The sequence below is a fragment of the Alternaria rosae genome (genome assembly GCF_020736505.1).
Source record: "Alternaria rosae strain MPI-PUGE-AT-0040 chromosome Unknown BKA58scaffold_6, whole genome shotgun sequence".
In the NCBI taxonomy this organism is placed as follows: Eukaryota; Fungi; Ascomycota; class Dothideomycetes; order Pleosporales; family Pleosporaceae; genus Alternaria; species Alternaria rosae.
In genome coordinates, this window is record NW_025763575.1 from 2,230,485 (window position 1) to 2,247,786 (window position 17,302).

The following is a 17,302-nucleotide window of genomic DNA, read 5'->3' on the forward strand; positions in this document are numbered from 1 at the left end:
CGAAGTGTCATGTCGCGCGCGGCGGAATGGATCGAGGGCGACCTCGACCGCGTCGCGAGGCTCCGCTGTAGGCATGTTGTCGAGCGTCATGTCAGAGTGTGTGCAATGTACAGTTACTTGGATACTTTATGCTCAGGCGGATGTCGAAAGGTGTGTAAGAAACATCGTTACTGAAGCGGCACGGAAAGGCAGGTTTTATGCTGACATACATTCAATTTCGTCTCTTCAATACCGGGCTTCAAGATCAAATACGTCAACGCATATTACGCACGCACAGCTTCTGTGACATTTCCAACAATCTTGAATGCATTCCTTATCACACACCCATCTTCATCCCCCCCTCCCTTCCAACCCCAAGAAACCCCATCTACCTCCCCCTCCTCTCCTCCTGGCCCTCCCCACCAGCCCCACCACCCGCAAGCGTACCCCTCTTAATCCTCCTAAAGCAAGCAAACTGGACCTTCGTCCCCTCCCTCAACCTCTTGAGACTAACCCTCAAACTACCCAACTCTTCCTGCAGTCTCACTCTCGCCGCATTATCCGTCTTTTGGTCCAGCACTTGGTAGATATCCGTCTGGATCTGTGATGCTTTCTCTGTGGTGTAGGAGGCTAGTGTTTGTGCCATGAATTCTACGTCTAGTGTCGCTTGCATGAGTTGCGGGAGGGATATGGTGGGTAGATTGGGAGATTGGAAGGTCGTGATGAGGGAGGAGGTTGTGGATTCAAAGAGTGAGCGGAGGATACGGGGTGTTAAGGGTGCGGATGTGGTGCTGGATTCTGTGTGCACGATTACGAGATCCAGAAGCACCGTAAAGACGTAGGGGCTTGGGTCGCGGTCTGCGACGCTTTTACGTGTGTCTGGAGGAGGTGCCCAGGTGGGGCTGAAGATGCCGGATTCGATTGTGGAGTGGATCCTTGTGGCGTGCGGTTTTGTGTAGGAGCGGAAGAGTTGGGCGTCGAGTTGTGAGAGGACGTCGCGGATGCGGTTTGTCTCATCGGTTAGTTGGACGCTGAAGAGTGTTTCGAAGAGGGAGAGAAGTTGCGGGGTTATTTCTGACTGGAAGGCAGACATATTGGCGAGGGTTAGGAGAAGGCGGATGGACTGGTGCGTGTTAGTGGAGAAGATGAAGCCACAATTCGTATAGCTTACCTTCTTGTTAGCATCGACCCTGCCCCAGTCGTTACCGTTCTGATCATCTTGCTCGTCAATGGTCAGATCATCACTCTTGATCTCAAACTCAGGACCCAAAGCTTGTCTGCCTCGCTCCGCACATTCGACCATTCCGCTGAGCGTTCTATACAAGCTTGTGACGAACTGACTTCTAACCATCTGCAGCAGCTTATTGCTCGGCGGTACAACGACATCCACTCTTGTCTTGCTTGACGCCTCAACGTAGAGTATCTTTTGCAGATTGTTAAGCAGAAAGCTTTGTACCGCTAGGAAACGCTGAGGTAGGTTCGTAGTGTCTTTGCGGTCAACGTGACGAGTCCAATCCTCGAGCACCTTCAACTTCTCCGCATCCGTGTTCCAAGCCGCACATACAGCTTGAATGCAGCGTTCGCGCACACCGCCAAGAAGCAGGCGCAGTGCTTCGTCAATGCGCCCGCTACCTCCAGACTCAGGAACTTGAAGCGATGCAAGTTCGTTGGCTGCAGTGCCAATCAAGACGAGCATCTTGGATAGATAGTGAGATCCCGAAAGCGCATTCGCATTAGGAGGCCAGAAAGCGTACTTCTCCCAAGATTCTCCGCGGCTAGGAGATGGTGGTGGTGCTTTCGCAGGATCGAACCTAGACCTCGACGCTGACATTGGACTCAAAGCTGCGCTCAGTGGTGTTCCTGGTGTGGTCGGCGTCGGACTCATCGGCAGTGGTGACATGAGCATGGATACATCCTCAATGGGAGGGTCCGAGAAGAACGAGAACAGATGATCCCGCAGTATACTGATGAGTTCAGTCGTACCTCTCTCAAGCTCAGCTTTGTTCTCACTACTGAGCCGGTGGTGAACAGACGATTGATTGTGATGGCCTGTTGGCAAGTTCCGTTGCGCGCGACCGGAGAGGAACGATTGGACAATCTCCCAGTATTCAACTAGCTCAGCAAGCAACCCGGATTTGTGTGAGAGCAGGGTCGTCATAGAGGCATACACGTGTTCCCAGAATTCGGTCACCTTTGGGGTGTCAAGCTTTGAAGGCTCAGCGCTGACGTTGCTGCTGGTAGGGACTGAGCGGAGATGCTTTTGCAGCATGCGCATGCTCGGCTTTTCGCCGTTCGCCAGATGACGACGAAGGATCTCGATCTCAACAAGCGAGTGTTGGCATTTGGAGTTGAGCTGGAACTTGAGATGTTCATAGCGTGAGAGCAGCCATACCCAAATCGGGTTCTCCTCCACACCAAGCTCAAGCATGATTGAGATGATGCTCAGGTACTCGTCGGACTTGGTATCCTCGGTGCCAGTCTGAAGATGCGTGAAATGCGCTGTGGTCAGGCGTTTCCAGGATTCACGTTTGAAACGTTCAATCTGGCGTTCGACGTCTGACCACATTCTAGCCGTCACAATGACCTGATGTATCTCGGCATCAGTCAGCGGCCTCTGATTGGATGTTGCCTGTTCTACAATGTATCGAGCTTCGTCTGCGTACTTCCTCGCGCGCTTGTATTCTTCGGTGATTGTCTCGTGATCCTTCCGGCGTATGGCATCTTGAATGGCTGAACTGACTTCGAACAAACCCCGATGGTGCTCCACAGACTCCATGATGGACTTCAATGTCTCTTCCCGCTCCCGTCCGTTCAGCGCAGGGCCCCAGACCTCCTCAGCTTTGACAGCGACTTCGGTCAGCGGGACCTTGATACCATGCACACCGTATTCGCTCTCTTTGACGAGCGCGTTCTTCCTCTTCTCGGCAGGCACAGCGTCGACCATGCCTGGTGTCAGAGATGCGCTAGTCTTTCGGCCTGAGAAGCTCGATCGAGCCCTGGGTCTGCCGGTGCCAGGTTGTAGATCCTTGTTGGGCGCTTCCACCTGCTCCTTCCCTTGGTCTCGCATCTCATTATATACGCGGTCAATGGTAGCTTTGGCGCCCACGAAGCGATCGAAGTTGGATTCGACGAGGACTTTGAGCGAAGCAGACTTCTTCTCGATTGACCGGGAAAGGAAGTCAAGACCGGCGAGGAGGGAGTCGGTTGAGGCTTCATTGTGGACTTGCGAAAGGAAGAGGGAGGGCGAGAAGGTGGTGGAGCTCAAGAGGAAGCGATTGCCTGTATGTCCATTAGACAGGCCTTGTGTGTATTGCTATATTGCTCAAACGTACGCAGTTTGATATCATCCTCGACCTGGATGTTCTTCGCCCGCAGCACCTGCACTACACTTGGATACATGCCCAATGGGTCCTGTTCGTCCTTCTGGACCAACGTTTCCACGCCATCTTTCGAGCGCTCTGCTCCCGGAACCTGCCGCGAGAATCTTGCACTGGGCTCTAACACTGAGTATCGTGATTTGGACCGCCGTATCGATTGTTTCGTGGCTTTGGGTATGGGCTCGTCGAATGTATCCTCTTCGTCGGCTTCGTCCTTCTCCTGCGGCCAGGTTGCGGGGTACAGTGTCGTGAGATTGTACTTGTTCAGGATCTCTGTTTCTATAGAGGAACTCATTGCAGCTGCAGCAAGCGCTATCTGATCACGATCCTTAAAAATGTGGTGGTGCAACCTCGGAATGCTGCGTGTCGCAAGTGGCAGCTCGCTGAGACGCGGTTGCGACCGCCAATCAAGCGCGCAGAGGTCTTGGCGGAAGGTGGGCCATCTGTAGCGAGCTTGATCTGCATCTCCCAACATCACAAACCACGCTTTTGACTCCGACTGAGGCCTGGCCATTACATCAATCTGTCACTCATATCATATTTTGTTGTGAAGGTTTAACACCACGTTAAGGCATGTTGTTTGGCATAGCCATGCCGCCATCACAGTTCACCACTCATCATCGTATAGAGATCCATCAACGTGATGTGTTCATTCAATCCGGTTTGATACTACGCGAATCGAGAGACTTTCTTTCTTTCTTGTATAGCTGCATCATAACAGATATTGGTATACTCTCACCATTGATACGCTCGGACGTATCGGCCAGGCCCAAAAAGCCTCACGTCTACTGGAGTATTTGGCTTCAAGATGCCATCGTCCTATCTCACCACTGTACATGGCACCCGATCTGCCTTTACTTAGCCTTTCGCCATGTGGCAGCTTGCTAGCGTCTAGTCTCATAGCATGCCACTGCTTCTATGGATATATAAAGACTTCTTCACACTCATCCAAACTCTACCACTACAACAAACTACTTCTGCCTTCTGGTATCAGCAACATATATTCCCAAGTCGATACCATTCATACCAGCCTTTCTTTCGTGCCGATACAATCTATCTCCAACATTCCGCAAGCACACAATGTCGCTCTCCTTAGCCTCAGTTCCCTCAAGCGTAAATGCTCAAGCCAACATCACAAAGCGCTCCAGCAAGAAGCATTCAAGCAAGAAGAGTTCGAGTAAGAAAGAGAAAGTTTTGCCTGGAGATCCGAAGGACAACACCACTACCACCTCAATCCTTCATGGTCCATTGCGTCTGTAAGTGTCTGGTATCCTTGAAGCGAGTAGAACTAGCTAGCTAACACCTTCAAGAAGCTTCAAAGACTCAGCAACATGTGATCGCGCCACCAAGGATGGACGCCCCAAGAAGGTCTATAGGTGGTCGCATGAACACAACGGTACCTTAGCCAGCAACGTATCCCGTATCAAGCATCGAGTTCATCCCGACAACACGGGCCTCAAACTCAAGAAGCGCAACGCTTTCGAAGCCTCAGGGACGCTCAAACCAAACCTTGACTTTACCAACGAACGGTTCGGAAGACATTTCAACGGGAAGATGACTGCCAACCCGACTCCGTTCATATCTACAACCAGCGTCCTCAGTAAGTCAAACCTGCAAGTAACATACATCTAATACTAACCATTATCAGAGACTGCCGAGAAGCGAGTAATCCACCTTCACGACAAGAGCAGAAAGGCACCCCGTTGTCTAGTTGTCACCGCTATCAACATCGGAGATATCGTCCCTGCAACTTTAACTGCTGACTTGTCGACTACCATCGATACCCACGACCCCGAAAATGTTGACTCTAACTCAACTGAGACTAAAGTTTACCGCGGCATCGAAATCCCCATTTGGGTCCTCGACAAAACCCCCTTCGAAGGTCGCGCACGCGAGCGTCCGGACTGCGTAGTCGACGATGTACTGGAAGCCGGAGGTCTCTTCTGGTTTTCTGTGAACGAGCTCAAGGAGTCAGACTTGCGTGTGTGGGCAGCAAAGTCACATATGAACGAGTGGCTCGCGGTTAGCAGCATTCCAAAGTCTCTCGTTACCAAGACTATGCCTTACGATGGCGCGGTTCTTCACACCTCTAAGAAAGCCGAAGCGGTTCGAGCTCGTAGATCTCCTGAGCCTTACTACTGGAACTACGACAAGAACTGCTGGGACCACAAGCCTGACCTCACTGACTACCGCCCATATCGTCTCTCGAAGGCTGGCGATAAGAGGATTCGTAGCCATGAACATACGGACGCCATCATTGCAGGTCTCATCGTGGCTCGCTTGAAGCGTGCTAGAGGTTCCGGCTCAGAGGCCAACTCTGACTCTGAGGCTCAGGCTGACTCTGACGACGAGGCCACTCTCACCCCGGACAGTATCTGAGTCCAGATGCTCATATCTTCTCGGCGACATTCATCTTCCTAGTTGGTGTTCCCGCTTAAAGACTGTGACCAGCAAGCTCCCGGACCAACTCCATCGCCTCGACAGAGCATGACAATTACGATGGATTCATGGCTGTTAGCCGGTGGTTTACACGGCCAGTATTCTTCATCATTCTTTTTTCTTGCTTTTATGTTCTCCCCCAGAAAAGTTTTGCTTTCATTTGGATGCATTTTGGTCTCATGGAAAAGTTTGACCGCGCAAGCTCTCTTCGCACATCGCCGATGATAATGGATGTGCTTCTGCGCTTTGCGATATTCATCAAGCTTTCTATGATGAGACTCAGAAGCTACTTGCCCAACACAGAATCGGTCTTGGGGGTAGAACCGGGTTGAGGACTACAGGTGGCTCTTCTATGTTCAGCGTGCTTTGCAATCTCGCGTGGCTTTATACATTCAAAACTATCTGACTATTAAAATTGATATTTTCTGCGTGTAATCTTCAAGTTGACCCAAGCATCCTGCACAGTGAGTTGATTACACGGCACACAGACGTGAACCTTGGTGATCTCGAGGCAAGCTCACAGTGACCTCATTGCCTATCATGACATGCGCGACTATGAGTGAATTATGCTGTTCCAGGCGAATAGTTATGAAGTTAGTCCAACGGGTGCGGGGCGATGTGCAGCCAGATTGGCGGCACGCGACCCCACCAAAAGCCGCCCGGAGCCCCCAGCTCCTGGGCCCTGCATTTGCGGCTGTGCAAGTGGCGAAGGACCGGACGAACCATGATTGCTCTCAGCCCTCGAACCTTCTCTCCTTACACGCCTCTTCCAAAGTCAAAAGCCTGTGGATTTCGCTCCCTATTATCGTTTCCCACCACACTATCAGGGGATCTCTTTGAGTAGCAGGACTGATCCGCTGCTACAAAGTCCGCAGATATGCCTGCGCCACTGGCCAAAGGTGAGTACGGATAACTCCACTTATGCATGCTGCTGCAGTGTTCCCAGTATATCCAACATTATTTCTCTCGTCGCGTATTCCTTCACTGTCTACTGTACTTTCCTATGCCAATCTGCTTGCAGGCACCGGCCCGCGCTTCGCATCTCCGCAAGGCAACAATCAAACCCCGCCGCATCGTCCTAACCACCCCTTCACATCAGGCCTCATAATCGCCGCGTCCGTCATCGTCGCCGCCGGTATCGCCATCTACGAGTCTCCCCAAGTGCGACAATGGGCCGATCAAACCCGCCGCAAGATCGCCATCGCGCTGCATAACCTTGGCGATGACATTCAGCCTCGCCGCCCGAGCGAATCGTCCGATGACTTCGAAGCCAGGAAGCAACGGAGGGAAGAGTTGATCAGGAGGAATAGGAATGAACTGATCAGGCGGGCAAGAGAAGAGGGTATCGCTGTCGACCTGGACGAGCTGGCTAGGATTGGTGCTGAGACGGCTGAGGTGGCTGCCAGGCGGTCCAGGGCTGATCGGACGAGAAGCTTCGACGACATGGTTGGCAGTGATGGCATGCTTAGGGACAACGCGACGGCAACCGGCAAGGACAACTCGAAAGGCGACCTCAAGAAGCGCGGTGCTGCTGGCTTTGCCGCCGGCTCCGCTGCCGCTGCTACCATGGCCAACCCCTTCTCCGACGACCAAGTACTATTCGACCACGACGAAGACGAAGCGCCCTCACCGAAGCCATTCAAATACGAAGAACCTGCTGCCCGCGAAAACTCCGCTACCATCGTGGCCGACGTCCCCTCCACACCCACCACCGGCACACTCGTCGACCTAACACCGGACCCCGAGCACTCCCTCCCCGAGACCCCATCGCCCGCACAGCCTGCCCAAGAAGACGCCGATCAAGCCGCCCAATCCTTCTACTCTTTCACCTCTTCGCAAGCAGGCGACCTCGCCCCCGCCCAACCCTTCTTCGACGACAACGACGCCGAGCACCTCTCCACCGGCACCCTGACCCCGCGCTCCGAGCGCTCCATGACCATGAGCGGCTCCGTCGCCTCCGCCTCCGCCCACGCCAACGACATCGCCATCCTCAGCATGCCCAACAGCGAACAAAATGACACAGACCACGACGCGCGTTCAGAAAGCGGGTTTACAGATGCCTTCTCTGAGGGCGGCTTCAGCGAGTTCGACGGCGATAGGCAGGGCATTATGACCCCTACGAGCTGGACGGATGTGGGTAGTGATGATGATAGTGAGTGGGGTGGTGCTGGCCAGGCTGGACACGTGAGCCAGATACATCAGTAAATGTGAATGTGTGTTAGAAGTCGGAAGAGGGTTTTCACTTGTTGGCTTCAAAATGGTACTATAGGGTGGCATGGCGTTAGTGGTATACATCGGATTGGGGGTTAGCTCGGCGTTTTGATTTAGATGGGAAAGCGGATATGGACATCTAGGCAGCTACTATCGCTATCGAATTCTTTATGTTTATCTTCTTCGCTAACAAGAACATCAGTGATGAGTCTGGGCTTTCGCATTGAGGAATCGAAAAAGCCACATTCGACAACGCACATCTAACGCTTGTTAACGAACACCACACGCGCAACCACAATAAGTGCAGCAGGTCAAGAGTTTGGGAAGTAGAAATCCTATGTTGGGGATTGTGCGTAATGCAGAGCGGAATCTGTGGGAATCTGGTGCAACTTTTGCCATTCCATGGTAGGCGAATCGTTATCAGAACAGATGATAGGACGATCAGTTCAAGCAACAACCACAACAAACCCGATACCCAATTCGTCTTCATGCCGCCACAAGTAAACGGCATGAATCAGGTCAGCTACACATTCAATCTACCCGGGCTGCGAGCAGAGCTAATTTTGAACATCGCAGACCGCCTAGCACCGATTGACTTACTCAGCTTCCGCACAACTTGCAAGTACACGCGGAGTCTGACCTGCACGAAGGATGCTCGATCGCGCTTACTCCAAGTGCGTGCTGAAGATCTCGACGAACACGCATGGCAGCATCGCAAAGACTGCTTCAACAGGATGGCGGAGTATGAGGACTCTAACAACGCTCTTTACAAATATACTCCGCGTGGCAAGCTCCTCTGCAGCTACTGCATGGACCTTCACCTGGTTTCCTCTTTCGACGCAGCTGAAACATCCGCGAGTAGCATCGGGGCCACACACCGAAGACGCTGCACAGCATCCACAACCAAAGTGTATCTGTGTCCGCACTTGCAATTAAGCTTCGAGGATTTGCATCAACTCCACGAAATCCCGGCTAACAGCCTTACCTGCACGATTTGCACCGCAAGCTGCACGTCAGGGGCCAAGTCAACTGCCCCCAGGGACTACTGTTCGCTGTCTCAAAGAATGTTCCTGCCCCTAGGAAGCAACCGATACATGTGGCCAACACCAGGCCGTCTCCCCATTAGAGGCGGTACACTTCATTGCGACTCCTTCTTCGCCAAACTCGCAACATTGTCCACGCTCCTTAAAGTCATCCAGAACGCAAACATGTACATCTGTCCACATGTACACAGTAAAGAAAAGGTCTGCGACATGCTCGCATCCATGATAGAAGATGCGCTTTTCCGCCGCCGCAAGCGAAAGCATAGCTTTTATGATTCCGCGCCATACAAGGCGTCCCAGTTTTCGAGTTGTGCGAAGCCTGGCTGTATAGCCGGAGTCGTAGTCCGTCTGGAAGAGACTGGGATTAGTATTAAGACTCCTAGGGAAGTGAAGATCACGACGGTCAGAGCAGAGAGTTGGATAGTGAGTACGCAGCTTCCAGTGACGGATGCTCGGGTGTAGCAGACTGCTAAAGGCTTTTCTAGACTGGGATGTGCGAAGCATCGCTTCATTATATTGAGAAGATATAAGAAACCAATTCGGGCTGGAGACACAGCTATGCCCCCATATATCATCCCGCCCGTCACGAATAAACGCATCTCATCTATACTTATTCTCCTCGCTGACAAAATATACCAGTGAACAAATGCGGGCCGCAGCTACCGCGGTAGATTGTCCTTCATAACAAGCTCAACGTCATCCACCTCATACAAGGAGAAACCTGAACAGATCTGCAGCCTACATCAAGATAGTAACATGCAAATTAGGCAATCTAACCTCAACATAGGCTCTAGGTTGTTCAATTTACTTGGATGAGATGATCAGATGTTTTTGATGGGACGACCCAACCAAACCTTGGAAGGGGTCCAATCAGTATATCTGCGCACGTGACTACACTAGCGCACATTGCTGCCTCGCCGCTTGTACTTGTAATAAAAAACGTCCCATCTGACCATCCTTCAATCAACACATCGACGTCTTCATCTTCTGGATATATACAACGCCTCCTCCCTGACCCTAAATTTTCACGATGACGACGACGGGCAGTCCTAAGATTATGTATAGTGCACCACTATTCCAATCTCGACACAATATCGCTGACCACTCTGCCGCAAAGGACTACTTCATGCACCGACTCAAGCTTGGACGTACTCCGGGCAAACTTGGCAGCAGCCACCACAAGCCAGACCCCGATTTCATGTTGGTGCCGCGAAAGGCACACATCAAGGCCAATTATGCCGATAAAGGACTCGACCTACCCCATCTACCTGGAGAGCTGATTTTGGACATACTCGAGCTACTACCGCCGGTCGACGCACTCAGTCTTCGTATGACATGCAGACATATCTGGGATCTGTCATCTACATTTCAAAGCTGTTTGAGGGGGCCTCAGGGTGGAGATTTCGACGAATACGCCTGGCGCCTGCGCAAAGATTGTTTCAATCGAATCGCGGAGTACGAGGAGACTAACACCATTTCCAGACGGTATACACCATTTGAAAAACTTTTGTGCAGCTACTGTACAGACTTCCATCCATCATCGGCTTTCGGAGCGCTCGAACGGGAATGTCCGGCTATAATCGCCAGCGAAAGACAATGCACAGCATCCGCTGGCACAATCTACTTGTGCCCACATACTCAGATGGCCTTTGAGCACTTCATCAGGCTGTCCAAAAGACCTGGGACAGGACGTTCATGGCCAGCATGCTCGCAAGGATGTAATACTCTCATCACATCATGCGAAGAGTCGTGTTGCTTCAGTCTGACTCAAACAATACCTCTATACAGAGCAGGCGAACGTAGCCCCTGGAGAACGCGACAGCACCTCACGCCAGAACACCGCGAGACCTGTTGTGCCACTTGTCTCTTCGGATCGACACCCTTCACCAAAATCGTTGAGGCAATAAAAGACATTGACATATATGTCTGTCCGCATGTGCAAGGAACAGAAAAGGTTGCCGATACTCTCAAGTCGATGAGAGAAGCCCCAAAGTTGGGGTACATCGGTTGTAAACACAAAGACCATGGCTCCCAGATCATATTAAAGGATCCTGAACGCAGGCGCTGGAGTTGCAAAGCCCGTGGTTGCGAAGCGAGGTTACATGTTGTGTTCGATAAGCATGGGGTCGAGATCAGAACTTTCAGGGACCTGAGTTTGACGAAGGTCACGGCAGAGAACTGGAGAGCGAGCATTCAGCCTCCAGTGTTTGGTACTTGGATGGGATAGGCTACGCTATGCCAGGGTATGCTTTCTCCAGGCTTTGCCTTGCAAATCAGCAGTGCGTGGTCTTCATCGACGTACCCGCAATCAGAGTACTATGAAACTCCCTCACTAGCCGCCCAGAGGTGTATCGCCACAATCCAAGATACCCATCACATACAAACACACATCCTCACTCTCTTCTCTTTCCGCTTTCCACTCGCCTTCCCTTTCTACCCCTTATCAAAATTTCATCATACACCTCTTTTACACCCCCAACATACTCACCCCCAAGCATTCCCTCCACTTCCTTAAGTTGGTTGTAGTAGGCGGGCACTCCGTCGGGCTTTCAGTTGATAGTTTAGAAGTCATAATTCGTAGTCTGCAGAAAAGGAGTAAACCGAGGTAGACGGTCGATGAGGAGGTGTTGGGAGTGCTAAATGGAAACCGAAATGTAACTGAACTTCTTAATGATGAAGTTCTGCGTTGTCACAGTTGTCAAAAGCTGCCATTCATAGCTGGTCGTAAGCTGGCCAAGGGTCTCCAGTGATACCTGGAAGCCAAATATACTCTACATTCCTCCATTCCATACGTCACTTTCTTTGCAAAGCCACTTCAACATACATACTCATCAGGTACCCTCACATAATCTCCAGTCAGTCCTTCCAAACACGACCTGCGCCTCCTTCATAGCCACTAATCCTCACCATGAAACACCCACATATGTTTGCCCGTCCGAAGCCCGCACCAACAGAACACACCACCCTCCCTCCACTGCCAGATACACCGCTGACTCTCTCCCTCCTCACACCACTCCATCATCCCTCTCCCATCAACTCACAAAAACTCCTTTTCACCCGCTACGCCCAGAAAGCATATCTCGCGAACACCCTCTTAGCAGCGATGCAAGAAACGTTCTACCGCGTCGTGCCATGACCGTTTGACGAGCAGTTATCAGAGAGCTTACATGAGTTTAGGCCACTTTTGTTAGAGGCGATGGGGAGGTTTCGGGAGATGGAATTGATGTATGGGAGAGCGATGCAGATGAACGTGGAGATTGGATTGGGTGGAGGGTTTGAGAAGGAAATCGAGAGGGAAATCAATGAGCTAGAGGAGTTACTAGGAAGGGTGAAGGAGGTTTTTGGTGCGAAGTAAGGTGCTTGTCGATGTTGGAATGGTTGCTTCGGAGGGCTGTGAAGCATATATGAAATACAGCGTGATGAGTTCATAGTCGTAATTATTGTGGTTCTTCAAGAGTGATAAGCGGATATGATCTGGCGAAATGTGATCATTGATCGGACTCCGAACGGTGACGCCTCACACTGCATGTTTGCCATGCAAACAACCGTCATGCCACAAACTGTGACAGCCCAACAGTCCACACACACACACACCACTCCCACGACTCATTTGCCCTCGTCGTCATACCTAATCTCCATCACCAAAACTCACCTCTCAACCCGCAGAGCAGTCTCCCCACGCATAGCCAGCGCATTCTAGTCCCAGACTCTTCCCAAGCCTCAAATACGACCCCACCACATCACCCACCACTCTCATTCCCGGAACACTATGCCAACAGACCCCCACGGGCAAGCGCATACCGGCACCTATGGTCTCTTTGATGACCCCGACGAATTCGCACAAACAACCGCGCGCGAAGAAGCACACGAGATACACCGCTTGGAAGGCCAAATCCGACGCCAAGAACGACGCGACAGGCGCCTTGATCAGAAAGAAGAGAAAGCTGCGAAAAGAACTGCAGCGGGGAAAGCGGCGAAGTCGAAATCACAGTCGAAGATCGTTGGGTTATTCGGTAAATTCTTCGGAGGGAACAAAACTCCTAGCACCGTCGGGGGTCCTGCGGTTTCAGTGAGGATTGGTGGTGATGGTGATGGTAGCGATGAAGAAGGAGTGAAGGAATTCGAAAGAGTAAAAAGACCGGGGTATAAGATTGTACGCCGACCGGCGACACCGGATCAGGTGTATCATGCTAAGGATATGGAGGCGGTGGACAGTCCTTGGTTGAGGGAGTGTGGGATGGTCAAGGTTAAGAGTGAGGGGGCGGGGGGCTGTCATATTGTTTCTAAGACGGATATTGAGAAGAGCGAGTGAGGGGGTGGGTAGTTCCATGAGTCCGCGATGATACCCTGTTGCAGGCCGGGGGATGAGCTGCTACTAAGTGAGCATTGATGTGTGGAGGGGCCTTGCCTATGTCGTTCTGGTCGGTGGTCTTTGTAGGTTTGTCAACTCTTTCAATTTCTACCTCTCATGTCTCTGTTGCTGCTCATTGAAGCGTTGAGTTGTCATCTAAGCTGCTTTCGCTACGAGCCCCTCAATGCTCTGTTTAAAGCTTTAGCATTACGCTACTGGATGCGGGGTCGGGGCATGACCTGCTTCACTAAGATTTGTTGCATGCCTGCAAACCTGTCATAATGAAGTCGTTTCGTAGATAGAATGCGTGTTCATCGATTGCGAAGAATAGTAAAACATTACAGCGAATAGATGGGGTTGACAGATGTCGATGGTCTGGCCACGCGCGCTAATGTTTGCTATTTGCTGTTTTAAGCAAGCGTTGGCCAGGGGATCGGCAGACTAAGCCGCTTGCAGCAAGCCGCAAGGGAAGGAATAGATGGACAGGGCTTCACCTCGACTTCTTGTTCTACACCGCTGCCGCAAACAAACAACACGCCGACCTCTCAATCGCACCCAAATCCCGTCGCACTCACTACCGCGACTCCCGAACCCCTCACACACACAACAGCCACCCCACACCATGTCGGCCCAGCCAGAGAACCAACAGATGGAGGGCGTCCAGGACCCCGCTACCGACGTCAAGGGCAAGGGCAAGGCCCAAGAGGGCGAGACAGTAGAAGAGTCCATGGACGACGACTCGAGCGACGAGTCTGGCGTTGAGGACCAGGTACGTTCTACCCGCGCTCACCGCCACAACTTGACGCGCAACCCAGCTAACATGAGCGCGTAACAGGCCGGCGAACGTAAGCTATATCCGCGAACTACCACACGCCTGAACGTGTCGAGCTAACACCAAAACAGCCGAGGAGCCCGATGAGGACAACATGGAGGAGATTGACACGTCCAACGTCCTGAGCAGCCGCACGCGCGGTAAGAACATCGACTTTACCAAGGCCAACCAGGAGCTTGGTGACGAGGACGAAGAGGACGATGACGACGACTTTGTCGACCCCGACGACCAGATGAAGGACTAGATGTGTTGCAGTAGCGACATCCGTCTTGAGGTATGTTGGCAGCCAGTCCGCCCTTGCTCAATGAACCCCGCTAACAATTCCACCTCTCAGGACTTCTCCGGCGCGTTCGACAGACTCTTCGTCAGCTCCGTACTTTGGCTAGGGTTATGAATGTACACAACATACAAAAGGCATTTGGGTAGCGGGGAATGGAAACTCTTACCGACGTATTGGAGTCTCAGCGCGACTTTGAAGAGATATAGCAGGACATTGGGTTGTGTGGATACTTTGATGTGTCGCATGGACAATGGACTGCATCTTGAGCGCGTACATGGCACCAGCGTGCGTTTATGAAATGGAAATGATGAATACCCACGTACTTGACTGGCTTGGCTCGCGTGCATGTGCTGGACCAGGACAAGATTGTATTTGTTGCTAACACTAACGAATGGATTGACGAGTTGGAGAAGCATACAAGACAGGACATCGCGCAACAATCATGATCTGAGGACATTGATACCAGCACACGCTTACCCCGTCTTTCCTAGGTACCTCTTATTCTTTCCACGCGTGTGTACTGTAGCAGTACCGTGCTCAGCGCATCCATCTAGACTGACAACGTGAGTGAGTTACCATTACTCTACCTATACCTCAGATTCCAGGGTCCAATGAACTAGCCAAGCTGCAGCAGTATGCAAGTAATGCAATTACTATTACATTTGCTCCCAGCAGACGGCGCTTAGAAACGCCGACAGGTCTCAAATGCAGGGGATCAGGTGATGTCTATACATGATGGTACTTACTATTACTAAGAACATATGTAGGCTAGTACGATGGTGCTGCGGAAAGAGCGACTTGATGTGTCAAGATACTGTGTCGATTGAGGATGTGTAAAACTGGAAAGAACGGCGAGAGTCGGGTCTCGCGTGATAGCTAATCATCTTCATCTGGTGAGTAACAGTATATGACCGTCTACGATGCCACAAGACTCGGAAAAGCCGAAGTTTTGTTTCCTAGGTCCTCCAGGCAGATAGAAATGTGAATCAAAAGTCACGAATAAAGCGAAAGATCAACATCATATACCTCCGACTGCAGAGATTAACGACGGATGAATGCGACAGAATAGTCCGGGATATCCAGCAATGTCACGAGACCAGCAATCCCAGGAAGATCATCCTTCTTACGTATACACCTGTGGCAAGGTTGACTGCCCCCAACCCCATGGCACAGCATCGAGACCCTGGAGATTGACCCACGTAACACGTTGTATGTTAATCCCGGAAAAACCTTGCTGTCTCCCACTCTTGTTCTTCCTGACCCAACGCGGAAAGCATTAGGTACACGAATCCTACGGAAAGTTTTTTGTTGCCTGCAGGCTAAGTTGACCGCGCTAGCTCAGGGTCCTGATGAGCTGCCTGGAGTATCCGCCGCGGACTTGACAAGCAGCGCCAGACAGCGTCCGAGGCGACATCGGCCAGGTTGAAAGGCAACGGGCTCGGCTGCACTGGCTACGCGACACGGATTTGCCTGTTCTCGTGACTCGTCTCCCGCTACGTACCGCCGCCAGCTAAGGCAAACTGTCTTCCGGCTTGCTCCGAACATGATGAGGACATTGATGTGTTTGACGCCTGCCGCTACGTGGCGGGGGATGGCCAGAGTCGCCCAACTTCTAAAGATCCAAGGACGGACCTGCGGACGGTACAGTAAGATGAATTTGTTTTTGAGTTTGCGGCTAGGCAGAGGGATAATCACTGCAAGTCGGGAGGGCGATGATGTCGACGAGTGCGCACAAAGAGAGGTTCATCGACGCTCCGCTGCGAAATGGCGGGGTTATATTGATCTCCCGTCCAACGAGCGTCGACACGATGTCTTCCGTAGCGCGACAGTCCGCCCTGGGTCGCGCTTGGGGAGAGATAAGGCCTGAGATGACCCTCTCGAATTACGACAGACAAGTCGTGGGCTGCCGAGGCGAGGCCGCCGGGCCAATGGCAGCCGCCGCTTTTCAGATGATGCGGCGTGGGCTGCAGCGGCAATCTAGCCGGTGGAGCTCTCGTAGAGCGGAAACACATGCAAGTCCTGGTCATCAGATGTCAAACCGACCTTCGGAGCCCAGGATGCGGCGCACGGACAAACTGCTGCAGGGCGGTCGCGGCAGGCTGGCCAATCACATCCTTGGCTTTGGTCATGGAGTGGCAGAAAAACCGTGGGGTAGGCCAATTTTCCAGGCGCAATACGCCGCAGAGGGCAGTGATGCCAGTATACGCATGCGGATGTTGGAGACAGTGTAGTATTCTATAGGGACGACTTCATATAGACAGCAGGCGACTTTGTATTGAAGTATTCCGTACTGGCAATCCATCTTAAGACATTCTCGACTACAGACAGTCCGAGGTCGGGTCCGCTCCAACGTTACATAGCTTGATATTCACTCTTAAAGTACCAAGACCACCTCCAAGACCAGGCAGTTCCCAGTTCGCATCGGCACACACGCGGAGATGGCCTAAGTGACAGCACGAACGCCTCCCTCGACACGCTTCCAGCCCGGTAATTGGACAACGTTGAAGTCAAGTTGTTAGCGCATTGGGAAAATATCCACCCCACCAGGAGCCCTCCGCTCTCTTATTCATAAGCACGCCCGCCCAATCTCCCGCGACCCTCTGTCTCTTCACGCACCTTCTCTCGACACAATCGCTACACTTTGCTTGCCGGAACACCGCGAGCCCACCACAAGGCCTGTTCCACCAGCCCTTCTAGCAAGTAAGTTGCCCGCCTCCTACATGTACACCCGCTGCACCCATCCACCAGCCGCGCCCAAATCATGTGCTTCTCCACCACCCGTCCTGTGTG

General features: G+C 52.1%; 8 protein-coding genes across 8 annotated transcripts; 7 read left to right on the top strand and 1 right to left on the bottom strand.

Annotated features, from left to right (window-relative positions):
• Positions 1-367: 367 nt before the first annotated feature.
• Positions 368-3,651, bottom strand: BKA58DRAFT_316953 (exocyst complex component Sec5-domain-containing protein; the record flags this gene model as incomplete). Its single annotated transcript, XM_046167600.1, has 3 exons — positions 368-1,102; positions 1,151-3,279; positions 3,312-3,651. 3 exons carry the CDS (start codon positions 3,649-3,651, stop codon positions 368-370), a joined length of 3,204 nt encoding a protein of 1,067 aa, XP_046024638.1.
• A 689-nt stretch (positions 3,652-4,340) lies between these two features.
• BKA58DRAFT_200228 (uncharacterized protein) lies at positions 4,341-6,048 on the top strand. Its single transcript, XM_046165806.1, has 3 exons — positions 4,341-4,612; positions 4,667-4,956; positions 5,005-6,048. Exons 1-3 carry the CDS (start codon positions 4,437-4,439, stop codon positions 5,733-5,735), a joined length of 1,197 nt encoding a protein of 398 aa, XP_046024639.1. The 5' UTR covers positions 4,341-4,436; the 3' UTR covers positions 5,736-6,048.
• A 423-nt stretch (positions 6,049-6,471) lies between these two features.
• BKA58DRAFT_200217 (uncharacterized protein) lies at positions 6,472-8,341 on the top strand. The gene is made up of 2 exons (XM_046165805.1): positions 6,472-6,694; positions 6,817-8,341. Exons 1-2 carry the CDS (start codon positions 6,673-6,675, stop codon positions 7,998-8,000), a joined length of 1,206 nt encoding a protein of 401 aa, XP_046024640.1. The 5' UTR covers positions 6,472-6,672; the 3' UTR covers positions 8,001-8,341.
• BKA58DRAFT_200212 (uncharacterized protein) lies at positions 8,342-9,676 on the top strand. The gene is made up of 2 exons (XM_046165804.1): positions 8,342-8,524; positions 8,583-9,676. Exon 2 carries the CDS (start codon positions 8,741-8,743, stop codon positions 9,509-9,511), a length of 771 nt encoding a protein of 256 aa, XP_046024641.1. The 5' UTR covers positions 8,342-8,524; positions 8,583-8,740; the 3' UTR covers positions 9,512-9,676.
• A 403-nt stretch (positions 9,677-10,079) lies between these two features.
• On the top strand, positions 10,080-11,276 carry BKA58DRAFT_421973 (uncharacterized protein; the record flags this gene model as incomplete). The annotated part of the gene is made up of 1 exon (XM_046172811.1): positions 10,080-11,276. The coding sequence occupies one exon, from the start codon at positions 10,080-10,082 to the stop codon at positions 11,274-11,276; it is 1,197 nt and encodes a 398-aa protein (XP_046024642.1).
• Positions 11,277-12,328: 1,052 nt separating this feature from the next.
• On the top strand, positions 12,329-13,780 carry BKA58DRAFT_387523 (uncharacterized protein). The gene is made up of 2 exons (XM_046170572.1): positions 12,329-13,589; positions 13,640-13,780. Exon 1 carries the CDS (start codon positions 12,819-12,821, stop codon positions 13,359-13,361), a length of 543 nt encoding a protein of 180 aa, XP_046024643.1. The 5' UTR covers positions 12,329-12,818; the 3' UTR covers positions 13,362-13,589; positions 13,640-13,780.
• Positions 13,781-14,022: 242 nt separating this feature from the next.
• BKA58DRAFT_441180 (histone chaperone domain CHZ-domain-containing protein) lies at positions 14,023-14,476 on the top strand (the record flags this gene model as incomplete). Its single annotated transcript, XM_046173798.1, has 3 exons — positions 14,023-14,169; positions 14,236-14,245; positions 14,304-14,476. The coding sequence occupies 3 exons, from the start codon at positions 14,023-14,025 to the stop codon at positions 14,474-14,476; spliced, it is 330 nt and encodes a 109-aa protein (XP_046024644.1).
• Positions 14,477-15,923: 1,447 nt separating this feature from the next.
• BKA58DRAFT_200296 (uncharacterized protein) lies at positions 15,924-16,505 on the top strand. The gene has a single exon (XM_046165807.1). The coding sequence runs from the start codon at positions 16,056-16,058 to the stop codon at positions 16,377-16,379; it is 324 nt and encodes a 107-aa protein (XP_046024645.1). The 5' UTR covers positions 15,924-16,055; the 3' UTR covers positions 16,380-16,505.
• The last annotated feature ends 797 nt before the right edge of the window (positions 16,506-17,302 follow it).